This window comes from Podospora pseudopauciseta (assembly GCF_035222475.1).
Source record: "Podospora pseudopauciseta strain CBS 411.78 chromosome 7 map unlocalized CBS411.78m_7, whole genome shotgun sequence".
In the NCBI taxonomy this organism is placed as follows: domain Eukaryota; kingdom Fungi; phylum Ascomycota; class Sordariomycetes; order Sordariales; family Podosporaceae; genus Podospora; species Podospora pseudopauciseta.
Window position 1 is genome coordinate 1,066,580 of NW_026946667.1, and position 21,101 is coordinate 1,087,680.

At 53.5% G+C, this 21,101-nt stretch overlaps 8 protein-coding genes across 8 annotated transcripts; 6 read left to right on the plus strand and 2 right to left on the minus strand.

Moving 5' to 3' along the window:
- Positions 1-710: 710 nt before the first annotated feature.
- PIF1 (DNA helicase) lies at positions 711-4,001 on the plus strand. The gene is made up of 3 exons (XM_062915640.1): positions 711-2,597; positions 2,651-2,768; positions 2,823-4,001. Exons 1-3 carry the CDS (start codon positions 890-892, stop codon positions 3,682-3,684), a joined length of 2,688 nt encoding a protein of 895 aa, XP_062761626.1. The 5' UTR covers positions 711-889; the 3' UTR covers positions 3,685-4,001.
- Positions 4,002-4,359: 358 nt separating this feature from the next.
- EDC3 (enhancer of mRNA decapping) lies at positions 4,360-7,260 on the plus strand (the record flags this gene model as incomplete). The annotated part of the gene is made up of 2 exons (XM_062915641.1): positions 4,360-4,880; positions 4,940-7,260. Exons 1-2 carry the CDS (start codon positions 4,763-4,765, stop codon positions 7,258-7,260), a joined length of 2,439 nt encoding a protein of 812 aa, XP_062761627.1. The 5' UTR covers positions 4,360-4,762.
- A 223-nt stretch (positions 7,261-7,483) lies between these two features.
- On the minus strand, positions 7,484-9,470 carry QC763_706520 (uncharacterized protein). Its single transcript, XM_062915642.1, has 2 exons — positions 8,297-9,470; positions 7,484-8,219 (listed from the first exon to the last, which is right to left on the minus strand). The coding sequence occupies exons 1-2, from the start codon at positions 8,474-8,476 to the stop codon at positions 7,713-7,715; spliced, it is 687 nt and encodes a 228-aa protein (XP_062761628.1). The 5' UTR covers positions 8,477-9,470; the 3' UTR covers positions 7,484-7,712.
- Positions 9,357-10,811, plus strand: QC763_706530 (uncharacterized protein; the record flags this gene model as incomplete). The annotated part of the gene is made up of 1 exon (XM_062915643.1): positions 9,357-10,811. The coding sequence occupies one exon, from the start codon at positions 9,357-9,359 to the stop codon at positions 10,809-10,811; it is 1,455 nt and encodes a 484-aa protein (XP_062761629.1).
- A 490-nt stretch (positions 10,812-11,301) lies between these two features.
- On the plus strand, positions 11,302-13,893 carry QC763_706540 (uncharacterized protein; the record flags this gene model as incomplete). Its single annotated transcript, XM_062915644.1, has 7 exons — positions 11,302-11,421; positions 11,553-12,240; positions 12,294-12,368; positions 12,418-12,544; positions 12,603-12,836; positions 12,895-13,122; positions 13,181-13,893. The coding sequence occupies 7 exons, from the start codon at positions 11,302-11,304 to the stop codon at positions 13,746-13,748; spliced, it is 2,040 nt and encodes a 679-aa protein (XP_062761630.1). The 3' UTR covers positions 13,749-13,893.
- Positions 13,894-14,010: 117 nt separating this feature from the next.
- QC763_706550 (uncharacterized protein) lies at positions 14,011-15,033 on the plus strand (the record flags this gene model as incomplete). The annotated part of the gene is made up of 1 exon (XM_062915645.1): positions 14,011-15,033. The coding sequence occupies one exon, from the start codon at positions 14,011-14,013 to the stop codon at positions 15,031-15,033; it is 1,023 nt and encodes a 340-aa protein (XP_062761631.1).
- On the minus strand, positions 15,020-19,692 carry QC763_706560 (uncharacterized protein). Its single transcript, XM_062915646.1, is given in 5 exon segments — positions 15,020-15,284; positions 15,342-15,390; positions 15,448-16,223; positions 16,282-17,432; positions 17,443-19,692. The coding sequence occupies 4 exon segments, from the start codon at positions 16,309-16,311 to the stop codon at positions 15,111-15,113; spliced, it is 1,029 nt and encodes a 342-aa protein (XP_062761632.1). The 5' UTR covers positions 16,312-17,432; positions 17,443-19,692; the 3' UTR covers positions 15,020-15,110.
- STE4 (G protein subunit beta) lies at positions 17,617-20,446 on the plus strand. The gene is made up of 5 exons (XM_062915647.1): positions 17,617-18,619; positions 18,762-19,480; positions 19,543-19,632; positions 19,707-19,826; positions 19,903-20,446. The coding sequence occupies exons 1-5, from the start codon at positions 18,490-18,492 to the stop codon at positions 19,921-19,923; spliced, it is 1,080 nt and encodes a 359-aa protein (XP_062761633.1). The 5' UTR covers positions 17,617-18,489; the 3' UTR covers positions 19,924-20,446.
- Positions 20,447-21,101: the final 655 nt, after the last annotated feature.

The following is a 21,101-nucleotide window of genomic DNA, read 5'->3' on the forward strand; positions in this document are numbered from 1 at the left end:
GCTGAGCATGCTTGGCTCTTCCCTGCCTGCCAAGAACGAAGAACTGATCAACAACCACAGAGCAAAAGATCACGAGAAGAACGCCTTTCGAGACGGTTTGCATGTAAATGCGGAAATGGCGGTGTCGGCACTAGTTGTAGTTGAATTCTGGAAGCAGGTCACAAGGTCATGGCTGGTGCGGAGAAAATCCAATTGTCCAACCACAACCCATGATGTGGATGAAGGTGCATGCACAGACCACATCTTATTATCCCGACGTTCTCAGACTTCAAACCCCTCACTCACTGTTTCCAAAAATTTGTCTGTACGGTTCTTGAGCCATTGCTTCCATTGGTGAATGTCTTGCCGTGATGGGTGTAAGAGAAATCCAGGGGTGAGAAGAAACATGTGGCTTCTAGTCTAGTAGAGCATGTTTGACTCAATTTGCTATCACCATTGTTGGGGTCTGAATGTCGTATTACCGATGGGGAATGGTGATTTGGGGCTGATGGAGCTGAATGATAAGGGTGGAGCATTGAGGCTGGTATCTTTGGACTTGAAGAATACGAACACTGGGCTTTGTGTACTCGGACTCCAATTTGAGAAGACGAGGGTTACCGTTGATATAAAGGGTTAGGGTTATAGTGCACAAGTTGGTTGTTGTTGCACAAACACAAGATTGTTCCCCTGGGTAAGTGGGGTGGGCCCTGATCTCGTGCGCACGAGCAGCCCCCCGCGTTTGCAAGTTGGCGCTTTTCCAAGACGCGAAGCGCCAAAGTGAGACGCGCTCCAGAAAGAAAGGCTGATCCGCGTGCCTTCCATCCAATACCAAGCCCAAATGGAGCAGCCCCAGACATTTTGAACCTGGATTTTCAGACACGACTTTGCCCTGAGTGGCTTCGCTCTGTATATGCCTGGTCTTACCAGTCATCTCCTCCATCGAGCACTCCCAACCCTCGAGAGGAATCCCGTATTGTCCACACGTTGTGTCCCGAAGTTTAGGGCCTATGTGCACTCGGCTCGGCTGACCCCTCAACAACCTCGCCCTCCGCAAGCCACGCCTGTATCAACAGCAACAAAGTCGACGCCGACGACAACCGCCACAATGGGAATGTTTGAGAGGGCCACCGCCGCCGCTGCGAACCAGCAGTCGCAGAACTCGTCTCGTAATGCTAGTCTCAAGAAGCAGCTATTCCCCTCGAGTAGTCCGAATCCAGTCTCGACGTCGATTGCTAAGGTCGATGAGATGTTCCTCAGAGCCAGCCAGCAACCACCACCAGCACACCGTCCATCCCAGTTCTCGAGTACCACGGACCCTTTGAACAGCCAATCGTCCAACATCTCCCGCCCTCCTGTCACCAACCCCAAATCCAATACTCTCTCATCCATCTGTTCAACAAACGGGTCTTTTGCGGACAAGGTAGAAGTGATCCACATTGCGGATGACACCCCGCCACCACAGAACTTCACAAATGAGTGGGACTTGGACGAGGACGACTTTAGCGATGAGATCGACTTGGATTGGGAAGCCCCCTCTGCTCTGCCAGAGATCCCCCGTGCTCCACCGAAGAGTAACCCCCAGAAATCCGACCTGCCCATCCCGACGAGCGAGGCCACATTGACGTCCTGGCCCGACTCTTCTCCTTCACATTTTGCTCCCCCTCGAGCTCGAGCCCAGCCAGCCCCGCAAGCCCCGGCACCGAAACGAGAGTACCCATACCACGCCCAGCAGGCCCCCGAGGTTGTCAAAAAGCCCAAGAGAGAGCTTCCGCCGGCGTGGAAGAAGGAGCAGGCCATCACCATTGAAGATAGGGAAGCCCATGATCACCGCGGCATCAGCGAGGCGACCCCTGACGCAAAGCCCAAGGCCACTTCCTTTTGGGATGCAACCGCCAGTGCTGTAAAGGCTCAGAAGAAACAGCTCAAGACGCAGCAGAAGGGATCTGGCGGTGGCAAGCCGGTCACTGACGACGTATCCTGGAGTGATGTGCACGATGCTGTGGATCAACATGTGAAAGCAAGCAAGTCTTCCAACGCAAAGGCTGCCGCTATCCAGCTGAGCCAAGAGCAGCGTCATGTTAAGAATCTTGTTGTGGAAAAAGGTCAGAGTGTGTTCTTCACTGGTCCGGCCGGTACAGGAAAGTCGGTCTTGATGCGATCCATCATCACCGACCTCAGAAAGAAGTACGCCCGCGACCCAGAAAAGCTTGCTGTGACGGCGTCTACCGGCCTGGCTGCTTGCAATATTGGCGGTATCACGCTCCACAGTTTCTCGGGTATCGGTTTGGGCAAAGAGGACGTCAACACCTTGGTCAAGAAGATCAGGCGGAATCCCAAGGCCAAGAATCGATGGATCAAGACAAAGACGCTTATCATTGACGAGATTTCGATGGTGGACAGTGACCTTTTCGACAAGCTTTCTCAGATTGGTAGGATTCTACGCAACAATGGGCGTCCATGGGGTGGTATCCAACTGGTCATTACGGGCGATTTCTTCCAATTGCCTCCGGTGCCTGAAGGTGGCCGGGAGCACAGGTTTGCTTTTGATGCTGCTACTTGGAGTCTGTCAATCGACCATACCATTGGTTTGACCGAAGTGTTCCGACAAAGGGATCCTGGTAAGAGGCTCTGTCCTGGAGTGATTTGAATAAAACGCTTACCGGAGTCACAGGATTTGCCGAAATGCTCAACGAAATGCGGTTGGGGAAAATCAGCGACAAGACAGTGAAAAACTTCCAGGCCCTGAAGCGACCTCTTACCTTCAGTGATGGCATCCAGGTTACCGAACTGTTTGTCACCCCTCTTGTAGAAAGTCTGGCCAGTTTGTTAACGACTCGGTTTAGGTTCCCCACCAGAAGCGAGGTAGAGCGGTCCAATAAAGCCCGCCTGGACTCTCTAAAAGGGTCGCCTCACACTTTCCAAGCTGCCGACCAGAGTACACTTCCCGAAAACGTTCGGGAAAAGCTCTTTTCCAACATGATGGCACCTCCTACGCTCGATCTGAAGAAGGGGGCTCAAGTCATGTTAATCAAGAACATGGACGAGACTCTAGTCAACGGATCTCTTGGGACCGTGGAAGGATTTGCCACCGAAGATCAGTTTGGTATCGACAATGGTCTTGAAGATGAGTCTGACACCAAGAAGCGAGTGCGCGCTTTTACCAATGCGCTTGAGAACAACAAGAACGCTGTCAAGTACCCTGTGGTCAGGTTCCACGCTGTGGACGGGTCACAGCGCGTTCTTCTCTGCGTCCCTGAAGAATGGAAGGTGGAGCTTCCCAATGGAGAGGTGCAGGCATCCCGGAAGCAGCTTCCCCTGATTTTGGCATGGGCCCTTTCGATTCACAAAGCTCAGGGTCAGACCATGGAGCGTGTCAAGGTTGACCTGAACAAGATTTTCGAGAAGGGGCAGGCGTATGTCGCGCTCAGTCGTGCCACCACGCAGGAGGGCCTGCAGGTGCTCAACTTTAACAAGACCAAGGTGATGGCACATCCGCGTGTTATCAATTTTTATAATAGTTTGTATGGAGCGGACGTGGCGGTGAAGAAAAAGACGGGGACGTTGGACGACTTTGCCTATCAGAAGCCGGCGGTTGCTGCTCCAGCAAAACCTGCGGCTGCTCCGGCGGCTACTACACAGCGGCGGGCACCTGTGTATGATGATTTTGATGCGGATGAGGAAGAGGCCATGGCCTCTTTTGGGTGATTTATGCAAGATGGTTGGCCTGTCAGGGTAGGGTTGGAGTACGAAGATTGGCATGGCATGGCGTTTTCTTTTTGGTAGAGGTTTGGAAGCATTGTGATAAATAGGTTGTCTGGGCATGTATTCATTTTGAGTAGTATTTTTCCATTGGGGGGGTTAGGACATCACAGCTCGACGGCTTTTGAGGGGGGTAACATTAGGAAGGAGGGATGGATGATGATGGAACGGAGACAACTTGGGAGATGCCTGGGGGAATAAGAAGCTCCTATGGGTATGAAAGGGAGATTTGTATGTCTGAAGTATCAATGATGAGAAGGGCACTGAAGACAAATTAGTAGCTATTGTGTGTGTGTGTTTATCTGTTTGGCATCTATAAGATGTGGTGTTTAATGGAATAAAGACCAGGCCTGCTTTGTTTGTTCCTTGTTTGTGCCTTTCTAGAACATTTTGACCCGGAAGAATGGGAAGGCAAACTTGCATGAGACCGAGTTTTGCAGTTTGGTCTCACAAAACGATTCAGGGACCGTATGACGGTTGCACGACAGAGGGTGTGTCGTCCCCGTCTCGCGGGGTTTTAAAAGGTTGGGGGGGGGAGGAAGGTGCCCCGCGTTCTTTTGCAGGTGGTGTGTGCATTTTTTTAGGTCTTGGCAGAACAGCGGAAGGGGGCCTGGGCTCGGCCGATTATTTGTAACTGGATCTGAATTTATCGATAAGAAAGCAAAACGAACTGTCAACGGGGGAAAGTTGCGACGACCACCACCACCACCATCACCTACCGACTTGGGGAAGAAATTAAGGTCCCGTGCAAGCAGGACAGCGGGACAGTGGGCACAAACTTTCACCTACTGCACACACACAAAACAAATTCGGTGGGAGAGAGAGAGGGATATCAGACCAACTAAACGATTCTCCTTCAACAACCGACCGACCAGCCCAATTATCGAGTTCCCCCTCCCGAAAAAAAAAAAGAAAAAAAAAAAGAAAAAAAAGAGGACTTTAAAATCCAGTTCACGAAAACAATACCCCACCCCCGAGGGTCACGAACCAAACATCCACCACCCCAAAGCCTCGCCCATCCATCATGGCCGAGTTTATTGGCCTCCAGATGCTGGTCACCCTCAGGGGAAACCCGCAGCCGGTCAGGATCCGGGGGACGGTCAGCGGTGTGGAGGCTGGGAATAGTTTGACGTTGAGTAATGGTACGTCTCCCCCCTCTTTTACTCCCCCTTGTGATGGTTGCTGATATTATTCGCAACAGTGTGGTTCCTCCAGACAAACGAGTGGAAACCCCAGCTCAGCATCTCGGCGAGCGAAATCCTCGATTTGAGTCACGATCCGAGTCAATACGCCCCTCGTCAGCCGGTGGTGCCCGTGCCTGTTTCCAAGCAAGAACCGCCGGTTAAAATCAAACAGGGACATGAACCTGCCGTGTTTATCGACCCTGCGATTGTTGCTGTGGGGAAGAGGCCTTCGGTTTCAAGTACTGGGCCGGGGAAGGTGGTTGTTCCTGTTGTTGTGGACAGAGATGCGACGCCTACACGGACGGTGAAGCAGTTTCATGCTCAAGCTCAGGGACTGGAGTCGGATGAGGATGGGGCTGTGGGGGGGGATGCGGTTTTGGAGTATGGGCAGGTTGCTGGTGGTGGGAGGGGGAAGAAGACGCGACCGCCGAGGAAGCAGAGGGTGAACAAGTTGAGTCAGGAGGCTACTGGGGAGGTTGAGTCGTCGCCTCAGCCGGCGGTGAAGACGGCGGGGAAGGGGAAGGGGTGGAGGCAGACGCCTATGCTGCAGAGCACGCCGAGCTTTCAGCCTTTTAACTCGTTGAAGAAGGTTACCAAGGGTGGGAGGGCGACGGCGGATAATAATGGGTGGGCTTCGGAGGATGTGACGGATGTGCAGGAGATGGGGGATTTCGACTTTGAGACCGGGTTGGCCAAGTTTGATAAGCGGAACCTGTTTGAGCAGATGAGGAAGGAGGATGTGGTGGATGAGGCGGATAGGTTGGTGTCGCATAACCGGATTCCGAAACCGAAGCCGGGCACGGCGGGGGGCAAGAATTTGCATTATTCGGAGAATGTGCTGGATCACCACCAGAAGGCGTTTACGCCGACGATACTCAAGCCGAGTAGGGAGAAACTCATACCCAAGGAGCCGAGCAATGATTTCTGGAACAGCGAGGCGGATGATGGGGCTATGAATGGGAGTGAGAAGTTGAGCGATAGGGCTACGGTTATGGGCAGCAGGCAAGGGTCACGGAGGGGAGAGGGGAAGATGGCGTCGAGCAGGAGGAGTCAGTCGCGGAAGGCGAGCGCTGTGCCGGGACAGCCTGGAGGCGGCCCTAGCAGGGTCAATTCTGGTGTAAGCCATTATCATCACCGCACGTCGTCTCTTAAGGGGAGCAGGCCGAGCAGCCGTCTTTCGTCACGGACTGCGGTCGGGGGAGGCAGTGGGATGTCTGTCATTGCTGACAAGAGAAAGCAACAGCTCTCGGCTACGGCTGCTACTAATGCACATCACGCCCCGCATCAGGGGTTGTATGTCCTGCCGTCTAACCGACGAATCGAGACGATCTCGGCGCTGCAGATGTTGAATCTGGAGAACATTGCTCATAATGAGATTGGGCTGACGGAGGAGATGATGACGGAGAATGCCGGGAGGGGGTTAGCGGAGGTGGTTGTTGGGACGGTGCTGGCTGATCCGGCGATCAAGGTTAGGCAGGGGAGCATCGTTGATGCTGCCACTGGGGTCTTGCCCCCTCCTACTGTGGTGGTGTTGGCTGGAAACAACAAGAGCGGCAGCCGAGCTGTTGCCGCGGCGAGACACCTCAGAAACAAGGGAATCAATGTTTTGGTCTGCGTGGTTGGGTTGGAGAGAGGGGAGAGGGACCTGCTGGAGGAGGTGAGGCAGCAGGTCAGGCTGTACAAGAACTTGGGGGGGAGGGTGTTTGCCAAGGGAGAGTTCTTTGAGCACATCAGGAAGATTAGCATACCCATGCTGACAATTGACACGCCGAGGACGAGCCTGGGTAGTCTGGCCAACCCAGCGCCGGTGATGCTGATTGTGGATGCGCTGTTGGGGCTGGCGATTAGCTTTGAGGAGCTGAGGAATGGGGACCAGGCGACGGTGTATGAGTTGGTGGAATGGGCGAACAGGAACGAGGCTTTTGTGCTGGCGGTGGATGTGCCTACTGGTGTTGATCCGAGCTCTGGGATGGTGAGCGTGGTCGATGGGAACAGGCTCTACGTCAAGCCGAGATATGTGGTGTCGATGGGGGCGCCGAAGAAGGGGTTGTTGGAGGCGATGGTGGCGGCTGATATCAATGAGGGGGAGGATGATATTGCTGCGGCTTCTGCGGTGCCGGACTCGGGGGAGGCGAGTTTGGCGTTGGACGATGCTGTCAGTGAGTGGAGGTTGTTTTTGGTGGATATGGGGCTGGGGCCGGCGGTTTGGAAGAAGGCGGGGACGAAGATGAGAAAGGGGGTGGACTTTGGGGAGAGGTGGGTGTTGGAGATGAAGTATAGGGGGTTGAATGGGACGAATAGTGGTCCCGAGGGGGATCCTGAGGAGGGGGAGATTTGAAATGTGGGGGGCGGTGGTATATCCAACATCAGGGGCGGCGTGGCTGGCTTATCACGAGAGCGTTTCAAGCGACTTTGGAAGTCTTTTTATTCAGCATTTTGGGAGGCGTTAATGTGTCTTTTCATGCTCTCGAGCCATGGAAGCAGGGCGTTAGAGGTTCTGGCATTTTCAGGGTTCAACAAAGCGGGAAGCGAATCGAACATTTCCTTTGCATGGGGACTTGGGGGCTTTTTCACATTCAATGTATGTAGAGCATCAACACAGACATTTGCATGGGAGAGAGAGGGTGGGGAAATAAACAACATTTGATCACTATCCATTTCATTCATTTGTGTTTAGTTTTGCAGCATGCCTTCCTTCTATCCACCTCTTTTCTCTCTTTGATATTTCTCTCTCCAGTAATTATCCAACCACGATGTTCAAGGTTGTCCCAAAGCATAAGGCTCATACTACTACTTCCCGATGGTCAAGAACAACCTATCCCCCACGTCTCCCATGCCTGGTTTGAGCATGCCACGTTCGGTGAGCTCGGCATCCAACCCGGCAAGCCAGATCTCTGTCCCCTCTGGCCATTCGTTCGCCGCTAGTTCGACGCCTGGCTTGGCTCCTAGGATGGATAGGACGAGAATACGCTTTGTACCCCATTCCTTTAGGGTCTGGATCGCGGCTGCGGAAGTCCCGCCGGTGGCGATGACGGGGTCGAGGACGATGGTGAGGTCGGGGGTTTTTTCGGAGGAGGAGGAGGAGGAGAGGTGGTTGGGGAGGTTGTTGTAGTATTCTACCGGTAGGAGGGTGGAAGGTTCGCGGAAGAGGCCGAGGTGGTGGATTGGTGGGGGATGGGGTAAGAGGGAAGAGAGGGGGTCGACCATGGAGAGGCCGGAGCGGAGGATTGGGACGAGGGAGATGGTTGAGGGGGAGAGGTGGGTTGTTGGGTAGGTGAAGCCTAGGGGGGTTGTGTCCTGGTGGTCGGGTGATGGTTAGTTAGGGTATGGGGAAAGGGGAAAGGGGAAAGGGGAAAGGGGAGGGGAGGGCGTACTGTTGGGCCTGGGGAGCTGGTGAGGGCGCTGGCGAGGGCTTCGGTGCCGAGGATTAGGGTTATTTCGTTGATGAGGGTTTTGGCGTCGCGGGCGGTGGTGGAGGCGGAGCGGAGTTGGGAGAGTTTGGCTTGGAGGCAGGGGTGGGTGGAAATGTGGACGTTGGGGGGGAGGGAGGACATCGTGATGATGGTGATGGTGGTGGTGGTGGTGTGGTTGGGTTGGACAAGCAGAGTACACGACAACACAGAAGACGGACTCGAGATTATGGGATTAGAAAACAGAAGATCTTTTTGTTTGGAAGAATGAGGAGAAGATAGCTGACCGCGGATCCGGGACTGGAACGGGCAGGTGTCTGGTTTAACTACCTGGTATATCTTAGGTCTGATGCAAACGGCCGTCCGTCTTCCCACACACGCCGGGCCGGGAATTGGATACCAAGGGTTCCTTTTTCATGCTACGTAAAGCGAGAGGGTCGTGCCCGAGCTTGATTCGCTGTTTTCTGTATGCCTGGTGAGGTATGCCAACATGGCTTACTGCCCCGTCCGCGCCTCCGAGACAAGAGATGGCAAGCTGTTGGACAACATTGAAAGGCCCAGCGAATCAGGTACTGGCCTGTGACGACTTTGGCTCCGAGCTGCGATAGCGGTGTCTCTGTCACGGACAGTTGTCGGCTTGGAAGCTAGACCTTGAACGGGCTCTGTACCTGCCTCGTGACAGATGATCGGTGTGAGAACCGGGCGCCGGCGGGAGTCCAGGGAAGGAATGGCGGGGCAGCTCAGGCAGCTTCCGCATCCATAGATGCCGATATGATAACAGCTGCCGATAGCACTAGCAGGGGTACTTCTTAGAAGGCGGCCGTTTCCGAATCCGGAGTTTTCCTGGCATCTGATTGCACCTTCTCATCTTGAAATTCATTGCAAAAAAAGAAAAAAAAAATTCGACTGAACCACGTTCCGCACCAAAGGTGACACGCCATGGTTCGAAACACTTGACTCAGAGAGAGACTTGTGGTCGCGGGGAGTTAGGTCCCGGTGGACCAGTACAAGGTCACGTCACACAATGACATCGCAACCAGCAGATAGGGTCGCCTACAATCATGACTTAACTCCGGCCGAAGACGCAGGCATTGAGGGCCGCTTTCAACAACGCCCTGGGCCTTCACTCTCACGACAGACACCTCACACCAAGTCCTCTTATTCACAAGAAGCTAGGGCTGCTCGACGCGCCTCAGCAGCATCTCGCGCCGCGTATGACGTCCCGGATACATATGAAAATTTGGGAGAGACAGCCAACATCCCACCTGTTCAGAACCCGGACGAGGAATCAGTTCATCGATACGAGACACTCGAGCAAGAAAGAGCCAGAGAACAAAGCTATGCTCGCGACCGCCGATGCCAGGATGAGGATCCTGAAACAAGGGCAGCAGTACAAGCAGAAGAAAAAGCCGAAGCAGCAAGCTACCCTGTGTCCAAAAAAGAAACTCAAATCTACACCCTTTCCTACCTGATCTTTTTCTCCATCTTTGGGACACTGGCCAGGCTTGGGCTCCAGGCGATTACCATCTATCCCGGAACACCCATCATCTTCACCTCTGTCTGGCCCAACTTTGCTGGCAGCATGGTTATGGGTTTCCTGGCCGAAGATAGGATGCTATTCCGGCAAGAATTGGGCAGTTCCTCATCAAACGGAGCCGATACCGAACGTGGCAGTGTGTCAGTTGACTCGGAGGGCGCGAGAAAAGCGCACCTTGCCATCAAGAAGACTATTCCGCTGTACATTGGTCTCGCCACGGGTTTCTGTGGATCCTTTACGTCTTTCTCTGCCTTTATGAGAGACGTATTTCTTGCGCTCTCAAACGATTTACCTGTGACCGATGCCCCCAGCAGGAGCGGAGGCCATACTTTTCTCGCATTAATCGCCATTCCTCTGATCACCATTTCCATGTCTCTGGCGGGCCTCTTCTTTGGGGCACACATGGCTATTTTTCTCGAGCCATATACGCCATCGCTGCCTTTTCTCTTTACTAGTAAAATTCTGGACCGTTTAATTGTTCTGCTCGGCTGGGGTTGCTGGCTAGGAGCGATCATAATGTCTATTTTCCCGCCGCATGACAGTTGGCGAGGCACAGCCACCTTTGCGCTGGTATTCGCGCCATTGGGTTGCCTTCTCCGGTTCTATATCTCGCTGCGGCTCAATAGTCGTGCGCCTAGTTTCCCCTTGGGGACGTTTTCTGTTAACATATTCGGGACGGCTGTACTGGGAATGTCATGGGACCTGGCTCGTCTGCCGGTAGGGGGAGTCATCGGGTGTCAGGTGCTGCAAGGAATACAGGACGGATTCTGTGGGTGCTTGACGACTGTTTCGACATGGGTTGCGGAGCTGGCAGTACTAGGGAGGAGACATGCGTATATATATGGCGCGGGAAGTGTAGGTACGGGACTGGTGATGCTGGTGGCCATAATGGGAGGTTTGAGATGGGGTGATGGTTGGAATCCGCTGGTCTGTACACATTAGAATATGTGTGGTGCTGTATCATATAGAAACAGTCTGCCAAGGTGTCTGTTTGTAGACGTAGTGGTGACAACCCCTGAATGGCCCCTGAGCAAGGATCATGGCATACGGAACCCTAACCCCAGATATCTGTTGCCCCTCCTTCACTTGTGTCTCAGCTCGTCGCCTCTCGACCCCGCAGCGCCACTGTGAGAGCAAGAGTCATCCAGACCACGGGAGCAACCAGCTCCGAAGCTGAAGCCTCATAAGTAAGAAGAGCAAACCCGGAGTAGAGGGTCTAAGTCAGCACAATCGCAACAGCGCCTTTCGTCCTACAACACCGTCCGAAGTTTTCCCGGTTCTGGACATAGGGACCGTGACTCACCCCACTCTCTTCACGCCAGAGACTGAGAGAGACCTGCAGGTCCCAGACGGCAGCCCAAAATCAACCCCTCTATCAATTCAAGTCGATTCACACGACCCCTCGATAATACTCCGAGACCACACAGACAAAATGGCTGCCCCACGAAAACCAACGCTCCCCGTTCCCGGCAAGGAGAACATTCTCATCACGAGTGCCCTGCCCTATGTGAACAACGTTCCGCATCTCGGCAACATCATTGGCAGTGTTTTGGTAATGAATTTTCTCTCCCATCGAGTGTTTCCAAACCTGGCTCTCACGGCCGTTCTCGCCCTGCGAGTCAGGCTCATATATTGTTGATGAAGACTTTCGACCCCCAGCCACTAACACCATCACCCATCTAGTCGGCCGACGTCTTTGCTCGCTTCTGCAGGGCTAGAGGTCTGCCAACCATCTACATTTGCGGTTCCGACGAGTACGGCACCGCAACAGAGACAAAGGCGCTTTCGGAGGGTGTGGATCCCGCGACTCTTTGCGCCAAGTATCACGCGATTCACAAGGAGATCTACGACTGGTTCCGGATCGACTTTGACACTTTTGGTCGCACGCCCACAGATGAGCACACTGAAATCGTGCAGTCTGTCTTCAAGCACCTGTGGAACAATGGCTACATTGAGCAGCGCGAGACCACTCAGGCATACTGCCCCGAGCACGAGTCCTTCCTGGCTGATCGTTATGTAGAGGGAGAGTGCTCTCTGTGCCATGACAAGGGTGCTCGTGGTGACCAGTGCGATGCCTGCGGTAACTTGCTCGATCCTATGGAGCCCGATCTTGATGCTTCTGGCAACCAGGAGACCAAGGCTACCGGGTGGCTTATCAACCCCAAGTGCAAGCTTGACGGCACGACTCCTATCAAGCGTCAGACCAAGCATCTTTACCTTCGGTTAGATGCCCTTCAGGGAGAGATTGAGACGTGGATTGCTTCGGCCAAGAAGGACTGGAGTGCCAACTGTACCTCGATTACCTATTCATGGCTCGACCAAGGTCTCAAGCCTCGCGGCATCACTCGTGATCTCAAGTGGGGTGTACCAAGTATGTCGAAAGCTAAGATATCATGAAAACAAGATGCTAACAGTTTCTTCTAGTTCCCACTGGTCTCGACGGTCTTTCTGAGGAGGACTTTGCCAAGAAGGTGTTTTATGTGTGGTTTGACGCCTGCAGTATGTTCTTCTGTTGAAAACAACATGTTTGAAGTACTGACCCGACTAGTCGGTTATCCATCAATTACCAAGACATTTACCGATGCTGGGAACCCGAGCGGCACCAACTGGGAGAAGTGGTGGAAGAACCCTGAGGAGGTGTCTCTCTACCAATTCATGGGCAAGGACAACGTGCCGTGAGTTCTGTTGCTTTGCAAAACTGTAAGCACCTGTGAGCTAACATTTGAACTCTAGCTTCCACACCATCATCTGGCCTGCGTCGCAGATCGGCTCCAAGGAAAACTGGACCAAGGTCAAGACCTTGTCCACCACCGAATACTTGAACTATGAGGGTGGCAAGTTCAGCAAGTCCAAGGGTGTTGGTGTCTTTGGTAACAATGCTCGGGATACTGGTATTGATCCTGATATCTGGAGATTCTACCTTCTCTCTAGACGCCCGGAGACCAGTGATTCAGAGTTCAAGTGGGAGTAAGTTCTATGAAGTCCCAAGTTTTGATTGTTTGGCCTGAAGCTGACGTTTTCAAAGGGAATTTGTTGACGTCAACAACAACGACCTTCTCAAGAACCTCGGCAACCTTTGCCAGCGTGTCATCAAGTTCACTCAGGCCAAGATGGGCAGCGTGGTTCCCGACTTTGACCTTTCCAAGTTCCCTGCTCTCCAGCAGCACAAGGATGAAGTTGACAAGCTTCTCCATGAGTACAACACTACTCTCAGGGGCCTCAAGCTTAGACACGGTCTCTCGGTCATCATGGCGTATGTTCTCCTCTGTAGAACATGATGTGTGGATTTCATTCTAACATTCGGTGACTAGTATCTCTGGTCTTGGTAACAAGCTTCTTCAAGACAACAAGCTCGGCAACCAGCTCATTGCTGAGGAGCCTGAGCGCTGCAATGCAGTCATCGGTATCGCTCTGAACCACATTCACCTCCTTGCCAACGTATTGGCTCCTTATATGCCCGGCAAATCCCAGGCTATCCTCAAGCAGCTTGGTTTCGACGGCGAGGGCCAGACCGCCAGCATCCCCGATGTCTGGGAGGCTGATGCTATCAAGCCCGGCCACAAGCTTGGCGAGCCCGAGCTGTTGTTTGCTACCATCCCAGCGGCCAAGATTGAGGAGTGGCGCGATGCTTTCGGTGGTGAGGAGCTTCGGAAGATCAAGGAGGCCGAGGCTAAGAAGGCTGCCGAGAAGAAGCTCGCGAGGGAGAAGGAGAAGGAGAAGAAGAAACTCAAGAAGGAGAAGGAGAGAGCCGAGAAGGAGGCTGCTGCTGCCGCTTCTGGTCAGGCTGCTGCTCCCATTGCTGCTGGGGAAACCACAACGCTGCCACTTCGTCCTGCGCCTGCAAAGGCCACAGTGGAGGAGCCTGCACCAAAGAACTGAGTGACTGACAATGGGTATGGATAATGACCGGGACGATAAAAAGGCGTGTTAGATAGATTTCTTGGTAGCGATCCAGCCGGTTATGATGTACGGTTTTCTGTACCAACCTTGACATGTCCAATGTGACGATGTACGACTCTAACCCTAACCCAAACTCTTTATCTGAGTGAATTCACTTGACAGAAACATACATCATCACCTTCCATGGCCACCAAAATTACACCAAAATATCATCAGATCCCACCAACAAACAAACAAGAAAATGCCACCACCATCAGAAAAAGACAACACACCGGTCTCGAAGCCAAACCCACCACCAGACTACTTCCCCACCCCGCTGCCTCAATCCATCCGTTCCGACATCCTCACCTGGCGCTTCCCCAGGCCGTTCCACCAGCTCACCTTGACCGGCCGCTCCCGCGCAGCATGGCACACCTCGTTTGTGATTCCCGAACTGAATCTTCTTCTTGATGCTGGGCTGGTGGTGGGGGCTCACCGACCTAAGCATGTCTTTCTCACTCATGGACATTCCGACCACTGCCTGCTCACCCCTGCCTTCTTGAGGGCCGACCCCCCTCACACCCCGCCGTTGCTGTACTGCCCGGAGGAGATGGCCAGGCCGCTGGAGCAGTTCTTGCAGGGGAGCCAGCTGCTGAACAAGGGGTTTACTGGGTTTGGGGAGGGCGAGGGGGAGTGCAGGTTGGGGAGGTTGGGGAGGTACACCATCACGACGATGAAGCCGGGGGAGGAAACGGAGTTGAGGTATGTGAAGGGGCAGAGGTGGAAGGCCACGGCTGTGAGGTGTGACCATACTGTGGCCAGTATTGGTTACGTCTTTTCCACCACGACGAGCAAGCTGAAACCTGAGTACCAGGGCTTGAAGGGGGAGGAGATCAAGAGGTTGAGGACGGAAGGGGTGGAGATCACGGGGGAGGTAGAGCAGCCTGTTTTTGCTTTCATGGGGGACACCACTGCTGCGGTGTATGAGGAGGGGGGGGAGATGGATGGGTTTTTGAAACGGGGGGTCAGGGTTGTGATTACGGAGTGCAGTTTTTTGAGGGAGAGCCGGGAGCATAGGGAGCAGGCGGATAAGACGAAGCACACCATGTGGAGTGATTTGGAAAGGGTGGTGAGGAGGTGGCCTGGGGTGGTTTGGGTGGTGATGCATTTTAGTTTGAGGTATGAGGAGGGGGATGTGGTGAAGTTTTTTGGGGAGATGGAGGAGAGGCCGGGGAACTTGGTGGTTTGGGCTGACGGGGGGGTTGGGATGGGGGAGGGGAGGTAGAAGGGTGCACATAGACATAGATTGGGGGAGGGGGGCTGCTAGGTTTGGAATGGAGTAGTTGATGGGTGCAGTGTCACCTACTCGGTCCACATTATCTTTCGAAGCCTCTCCTTTTCTTCCTCGCCGCCAAAGATGACGTCGATGCCTTTTCGGGCGAGGTTGCATATCTCCCGACGGCCCAGGCCAAAGTGTTTGGCCACCAGGGCGTATTCGTTGGACAGTGGGCTGCCAAAGACGCCCACGTCGTCGGTCTATCCATGTTGTCTGTCAGCGGTTCAATCTCCAGCTCTTTTTGTTCCAAGACTTACACTTAAAACAACAACCACCTCCTCCACCTTCCACCACTCCCCAAAGTGACTATTCTCCCCGTCAGCATCTCGTCTCCTCTCTCTTTCTCTCTCAAAGAAAACTCACTGCCCCTCAAACCCCCCACGAACCATACCAGCATGAACATTACAACTCAGACACAACTCCAACCCCACACCCCTCCTCTCCCTCACTTTCTGCTTAACCCCCTCGCCCAAATGAATCACATGCCCCAACCTCTCCGGCCCCCAGCTCAGCAGCAAGTCCAACTCCTCCTCCGTCCCAGAAACCTCGGCCTCGGCAAAATGAAGCGTGACCTTCAACCCTTCCCTTTCCGCCTGTCGGAATACGGGCGTGAAAGATCTGAGGTTGTCAACCACAGCAGGATCCCCACACAGATCGATCCCCACCACGCCCCTCCCCTTGAACTGCCTGCAGAGCTCTAGCACCTCCTCCGCTTGGGCAAGGGTGTTCCTCCGGTCGACTGAGAGGATCAGCTTTGTCCGGAGGGTGCACCCTTCCCCGGCCTCGAATTCGGCGATGCAGCCGAGGATGGTCTGGACGTAGAGGTGCTTGGTGATGTTGGCGGAAGGGATGGCGCGGGGTGTGGTGCGGAGTTCGAGGTAGACGACGCCGTCGGACTGGAAGTCGCGGAGGACGGAGAGGGTGGAGTGGCGGAGGGAGGGGAGGTCGGAGATGAGGGTGTAGATGTAGGAGGTGAAGAGGGGGAAGAAGGTTTGGAGGTCGTAGTCGTGTTTGCCTGGGGGCATTTCGACCAGGGGGTCGGGGAGGGAGGAGGAGGAGGAGGAGGAGGAGGATGGCTTTTGGGACCAGATTTCGTGGAGGGTTTGGCGGGAGATGGAGCCGGAGAGGTGGGCGTGGAGCTGGGGGTCGTTTGTTAGTGGATGGTTGGGAATGATGGGGTTGATTGGGGGGGGCTACCTCTATTTTGGGGAGGGAGATGAAGTCCATCTTGTGAGAGTTTGGCGGGGAGGGGTTGTTGTGGAAGTCACTGAGGCTGCTCAAAGTTGGATATGGGGCAGGCTGTGCTGTCGAAGAGGGTGAGGTGCTTTTGAACGTCAGGCATTGATTGGGTTGGTTGATGATTCTGTTGAGCAGTGCCACTATATTATGCGTGCACTATTACTTAGGTTGCTGTCCAAGGCGTGGTAGGTGAAGTTATCATGAGTTCAACATCGAGGTCGTTGCCAAGCCAGGTACACAATGATCAGCAGCAGCGCCTCCGCTCTCAGCGGCCCCGTACGGATCCCGGGTGGTGCCGAGCGGGTGGTGATACCGTGACAGGTGCCACATTTGGAGGAATGCCGATCTATCTAGAACATTATGCAGCTTTATGTGCCAACTGGCAGCCGGCACTTTCTTGACATTTTACAAAAGTTCCCTTGTACACTGCAGCATGTCGAAAGAGTTCAAAAGGACCGAGGGAAGAAATCGAAGAGCACCCGGTAATGACTCGCCAAGAGATGCCAACAAGACCAGACAGCGCCGGTAGGCCGAGTGAGGTGAGGCATCATGGGCATATCGAGAAGTGGCAGTGGCAGAAAAGTTATTTGACCGAGAAAGGCAGGCTGGGAGAAGCCCGGATGTTGCAATCCCCATTCCCCACGGCCAATGTTAAACCGCGTGCGCCACGACTTTGCATTGGGGATGGCCAGGGTAGATTATCAAGCAACCAGAAAAAGCCCCTTTTCCATCGTCCATGCGCGGGTTGGGTGACTCGGGCGCTCGGAGGAGAGGGACAGTTATCCTGTCGATTGACTTGATTGGCGTGGAGTTGGGGGCACAGCATTATCTGGGTGGGTTAGGAACAAAACTCACTGTGTTCCAGATGATCGTATCTCTATCTGTAGAAAATTGAAATTCGAGATAGAGAGAAAAGAGGACCTTACAAGCAGATTGGAAATGGCCCGTGCACAGCTAATGTCCGGGCTGCAGGAGAAAGCCCAAGTCGGTGCATGGGCCCCACCAGGACAGAGCTCCCCTTCTCCTTGTCGCTCGTTCGATCCCGCAGCTTAGGTTCCTCCACCCAGTCCACCTTTAATTCAAAGCCTGCAGTTCGCGCCGGGTGATCGAGAGAGAGAGAGAGAGAGAGAGCTACCGACCGGCACTGGCATTGCTACGAATACAGAGATATTGTTCTTTGTAAATACCGTCCCGGCCGGATGCCTGGTATTTGTTACTGCTGCTGCTGCTGCTACTGCTCTGCCGTGCATGTCGCTTCCAAAAGCTCCCGCAGATTACATTGCAAGATACTACTGGCAGCTGCTGCTGCTGCACTGGGCGGACACTGGACCCGAATGCACCTCGCTTGGCTCCGTGATCAAAAGACTCCAAAATACCTACGGAGTAGTATACCAAAATCTACCTGCAATACCTAGACTCCTGGCCAATGATAGAAGCAGTGTCTGATTACAACTGATATCCATTTCTATCATCAGTCTTCAACAACGTCTGTGGCCAGTGCGGTCTGCAGTGCAGTCAGTTCCAGCACCACGGCGCTGTGCAAGGGTGTCGATTCACCCACCACTGCCCCCCTTCCCAATCCAGACACGACTAGGTTGCGCTGGGTAATAATCGCAAAACTGGCCGGTCACCCTCCCGTCCGCCAGCCAGCCGAGAGCTGCCCTTCTTTTTTTTCTTCCTCTCCCTCCTTTTCCTGCCCCCGACCTCCATTGTTGACCAAACTTGACAATTTCCTATTCTCTGGAAGGGAATCTCGCGAATTGCAACCCCAGTGTTGCGATCGGTAGTCTTGTCTTGTCTTCCCTTGTCTTGTCTTGTCTTGTCTGCTCTGCTCTGCTCTGCTCTGCTTGGGCCTCCCTTCTTGCTCGCCTCTCCCCCCCATCTCTCTCCACTTGCTTTCCGATAGTCATTTCATTCAGCACCGTCGGGCCCTTGCCTAGCTGTTTTACTGGCCCGGCACACCCACCCCTGGAGCTCGCATTCTTCCCCAAGAGAACTCCTGCATCCATTCAACCACACCCTAACCTCCAAACTAGCACCTGCTGTCTCAATCCTGCCGACATCGACAATCGTCGTCGACTGCCACCACCCGCGCGCGCCCATTCGTCAATCGGCCCCCCGCCCCATTGCAGAGACGATTGACCACCACCGCAAAGCACCGCAGAGATGGATCCAGGCCGACCGAACGATGTATCGCCCGAGGCGATGCAGGCACGCATCCAGCAGGCGCGTCGCGAGGCTGAGACTCTCAAGGACAGAATCAAGAGAAAGAAGGAGGAGCTGGCCGACACGACGCGTGAGTAAATGAATGACATTTTGTTCATCCGTCGCCCATTGATTGCCGACTGTGTCCCCCGACACCGTCGCCGCCATCGCCGCGCCCCCCTTTGTGCGATTGAATGAACTGCTGCTTACGCCATCATGTTTGCCATCTCTAGTCCGCGCCGTCGCCGCCCAGGCCCACGAGCAGATCCCAAAGAACCAGCTGATGAGGACGAAGAGGACACTGAAGGGTCATCTCGCAAAGATCTATGCGATGCACTGGTCGACCGACCGAAGACACCTCGTTTCTGCTTCACAAGACGGCAAGCTCATCATCTGGGACGCCTACACAACAAACAAGGTGCACGCCATCCCCCTCCGATCATCATGGGTCATGACCTGCGCCTACGCCCCGAGCGGCAACTACGTCGCCTGCGGTGGTCTCGACAACATCTGCTCCATCTACAACCTCAACCAGAGCCGTGACGGGCCCACGCGCGTCGCCAGGGAACTGTCGGGCCACGCCGGCTATCTTTCCTGCTGCCGTTTCATCAACGACCGGAGCATCCTCACCTCGTCGGGCGACATGACTTGCATGAAGTGGGACATCGAGACGGGCACAAAGGTGGTCGAATTCGCCGACCACTTGGGAGATGTCATGAGCATCAGCTTGAACCCAACAAACCAAAACACTTTCATCTCGGGTGCCTGCGACGCCTTCGCTAAGCTTTGGGATATCCGCGCCGGCAAGGCCGTGCAGACGTTTGCCGGTCACGAGTCCGACATCAACGCCATCCAGTTTTTCCCCGACGGCCACTCTTTTGTAACAGGTTCCGATGATGCCACCTGCCGATTATTCGACATCCGTGCCGACAGGGAATTGAACTTTTATGGGGTGAGCAGCGAACCCTGTCTTGTCTGAATTTGCAACTTATCAATACTAATGCGGCTTGATAGTCCGAGTCGATCCTGTGCGGTATCACCTCGGTGGCCACCTCTGTATCTGGCAGGCTGCTGTTTGCTGGTTATGATGATTTCGAGTGCAAGGTAGGACAGACCGAAAAAGAAAAAAAAATTCCCCTGCGTGCGCAAAGTTTGTGAGGCTAACCGTCGGTAATAAGGTTTGGGATGTTACCCGGGGTGAAAAGGTTGGCTCTCTCGTAGGCCACGAAAACCGTGTCAGCTGCTTGGGAGTTTCCAACGACGGTATAAGTTTGTGCACCGGTTCATGGGACGCTTTCGTAAGACCTCACCTCTTCCGATCTTCCGGATCTGTGACACCATGTCTTTTCAACAAAATACTAACAACCGCAACAGCTCAAGGTTTGGGCCTACTAGAAGCCCAACCGTGTGATGCCGATAAACGAACTGTCCTCCCATATGGATACCCGACCCCCACCAATGAGCCGCCTAAAAGAAGAGAGGATTAATCGAGTGCCCCTATTATGTTGTTCCTAATTCAATCTGTCGACACACGCCCTTTTTTTAATCACACCGATCCGGCGTGGACTGCACAGGACGAAGTCACGATATTACCCCCCCTGCGCTTTTCATTTTTCTTTTGGCCACACAACGACACAATAACAACAACAACAACAACAACAACAACAACTCGCCCTCGCTCACTCACACACATATACATACACAACACGAAAGTCTCGGTTGTCCACCTATTCTCGTGTGTGTTTGGGTGGTATAAACTGGGGTTCTTCTCACTCAACTGGCTCCTGGCTTTTATGTTTTATTGCGGTGCGGGGGTTAAATGTTTGTTTTATTGCAAAAAAAGATCTTTTTTTTTGCTATTGACGAAACTAACTTGAGGGCCCAAGGGACAGGATTGTATAGGTAGGGAGGGAGGGGAGATAGCAAGGGAAACGGGGTTGGGGGAGTGGTGGTGTTAGAGAACGAAGGAAGGAAGGGGGAGAAGTTGAGAGTGGTGGTGTTTGGGATGGGTTATGGTGTGGGGGAAAAAGAAGAACTTTTTGTCGTTGCTGGGAGAGGGGGATCCCCAAGGGTGTTTTTTTGCTGATTATCTTTTATTTTTCTTATTTTTGTTGGTCTTTTTTTAACTTACAACTTACTGTGTCCCCTTTCTTCTACAACTTTGCTAACTAACCACACTTAACACACATTACCACCACTTGATATTTTCTCTTGCACCATAGTTCTTGGCGGGGTTTGTTCTTTTTTTTTTTTTTTTTTTTTTAAACTTTTTTGTTTTGTTTGAGTTTTGTATGGGGAGGATTTGGGGCGGGAGAAGGGAGGAGGGCGTGGAGAGGAAACGTGGTGGGCGCGGAATGGGTGGGATTGTAGTAGATCAATGGATGTTTTAAACTGATGATGGGTTGATGCGTATGAAGCTGTGTGTGCTGATGCTTACATTCGGAAAGCACTGTGGTTGTCTTTTTTGCTCTGGCGTAAACGTTCTGGAAACCTGGTGGGTAAGTACTACGAACATTTTCGCCATAAAAGTGCAGTCTGATGGGGAGGAGCAGAGATACTAGTTCAACAACACT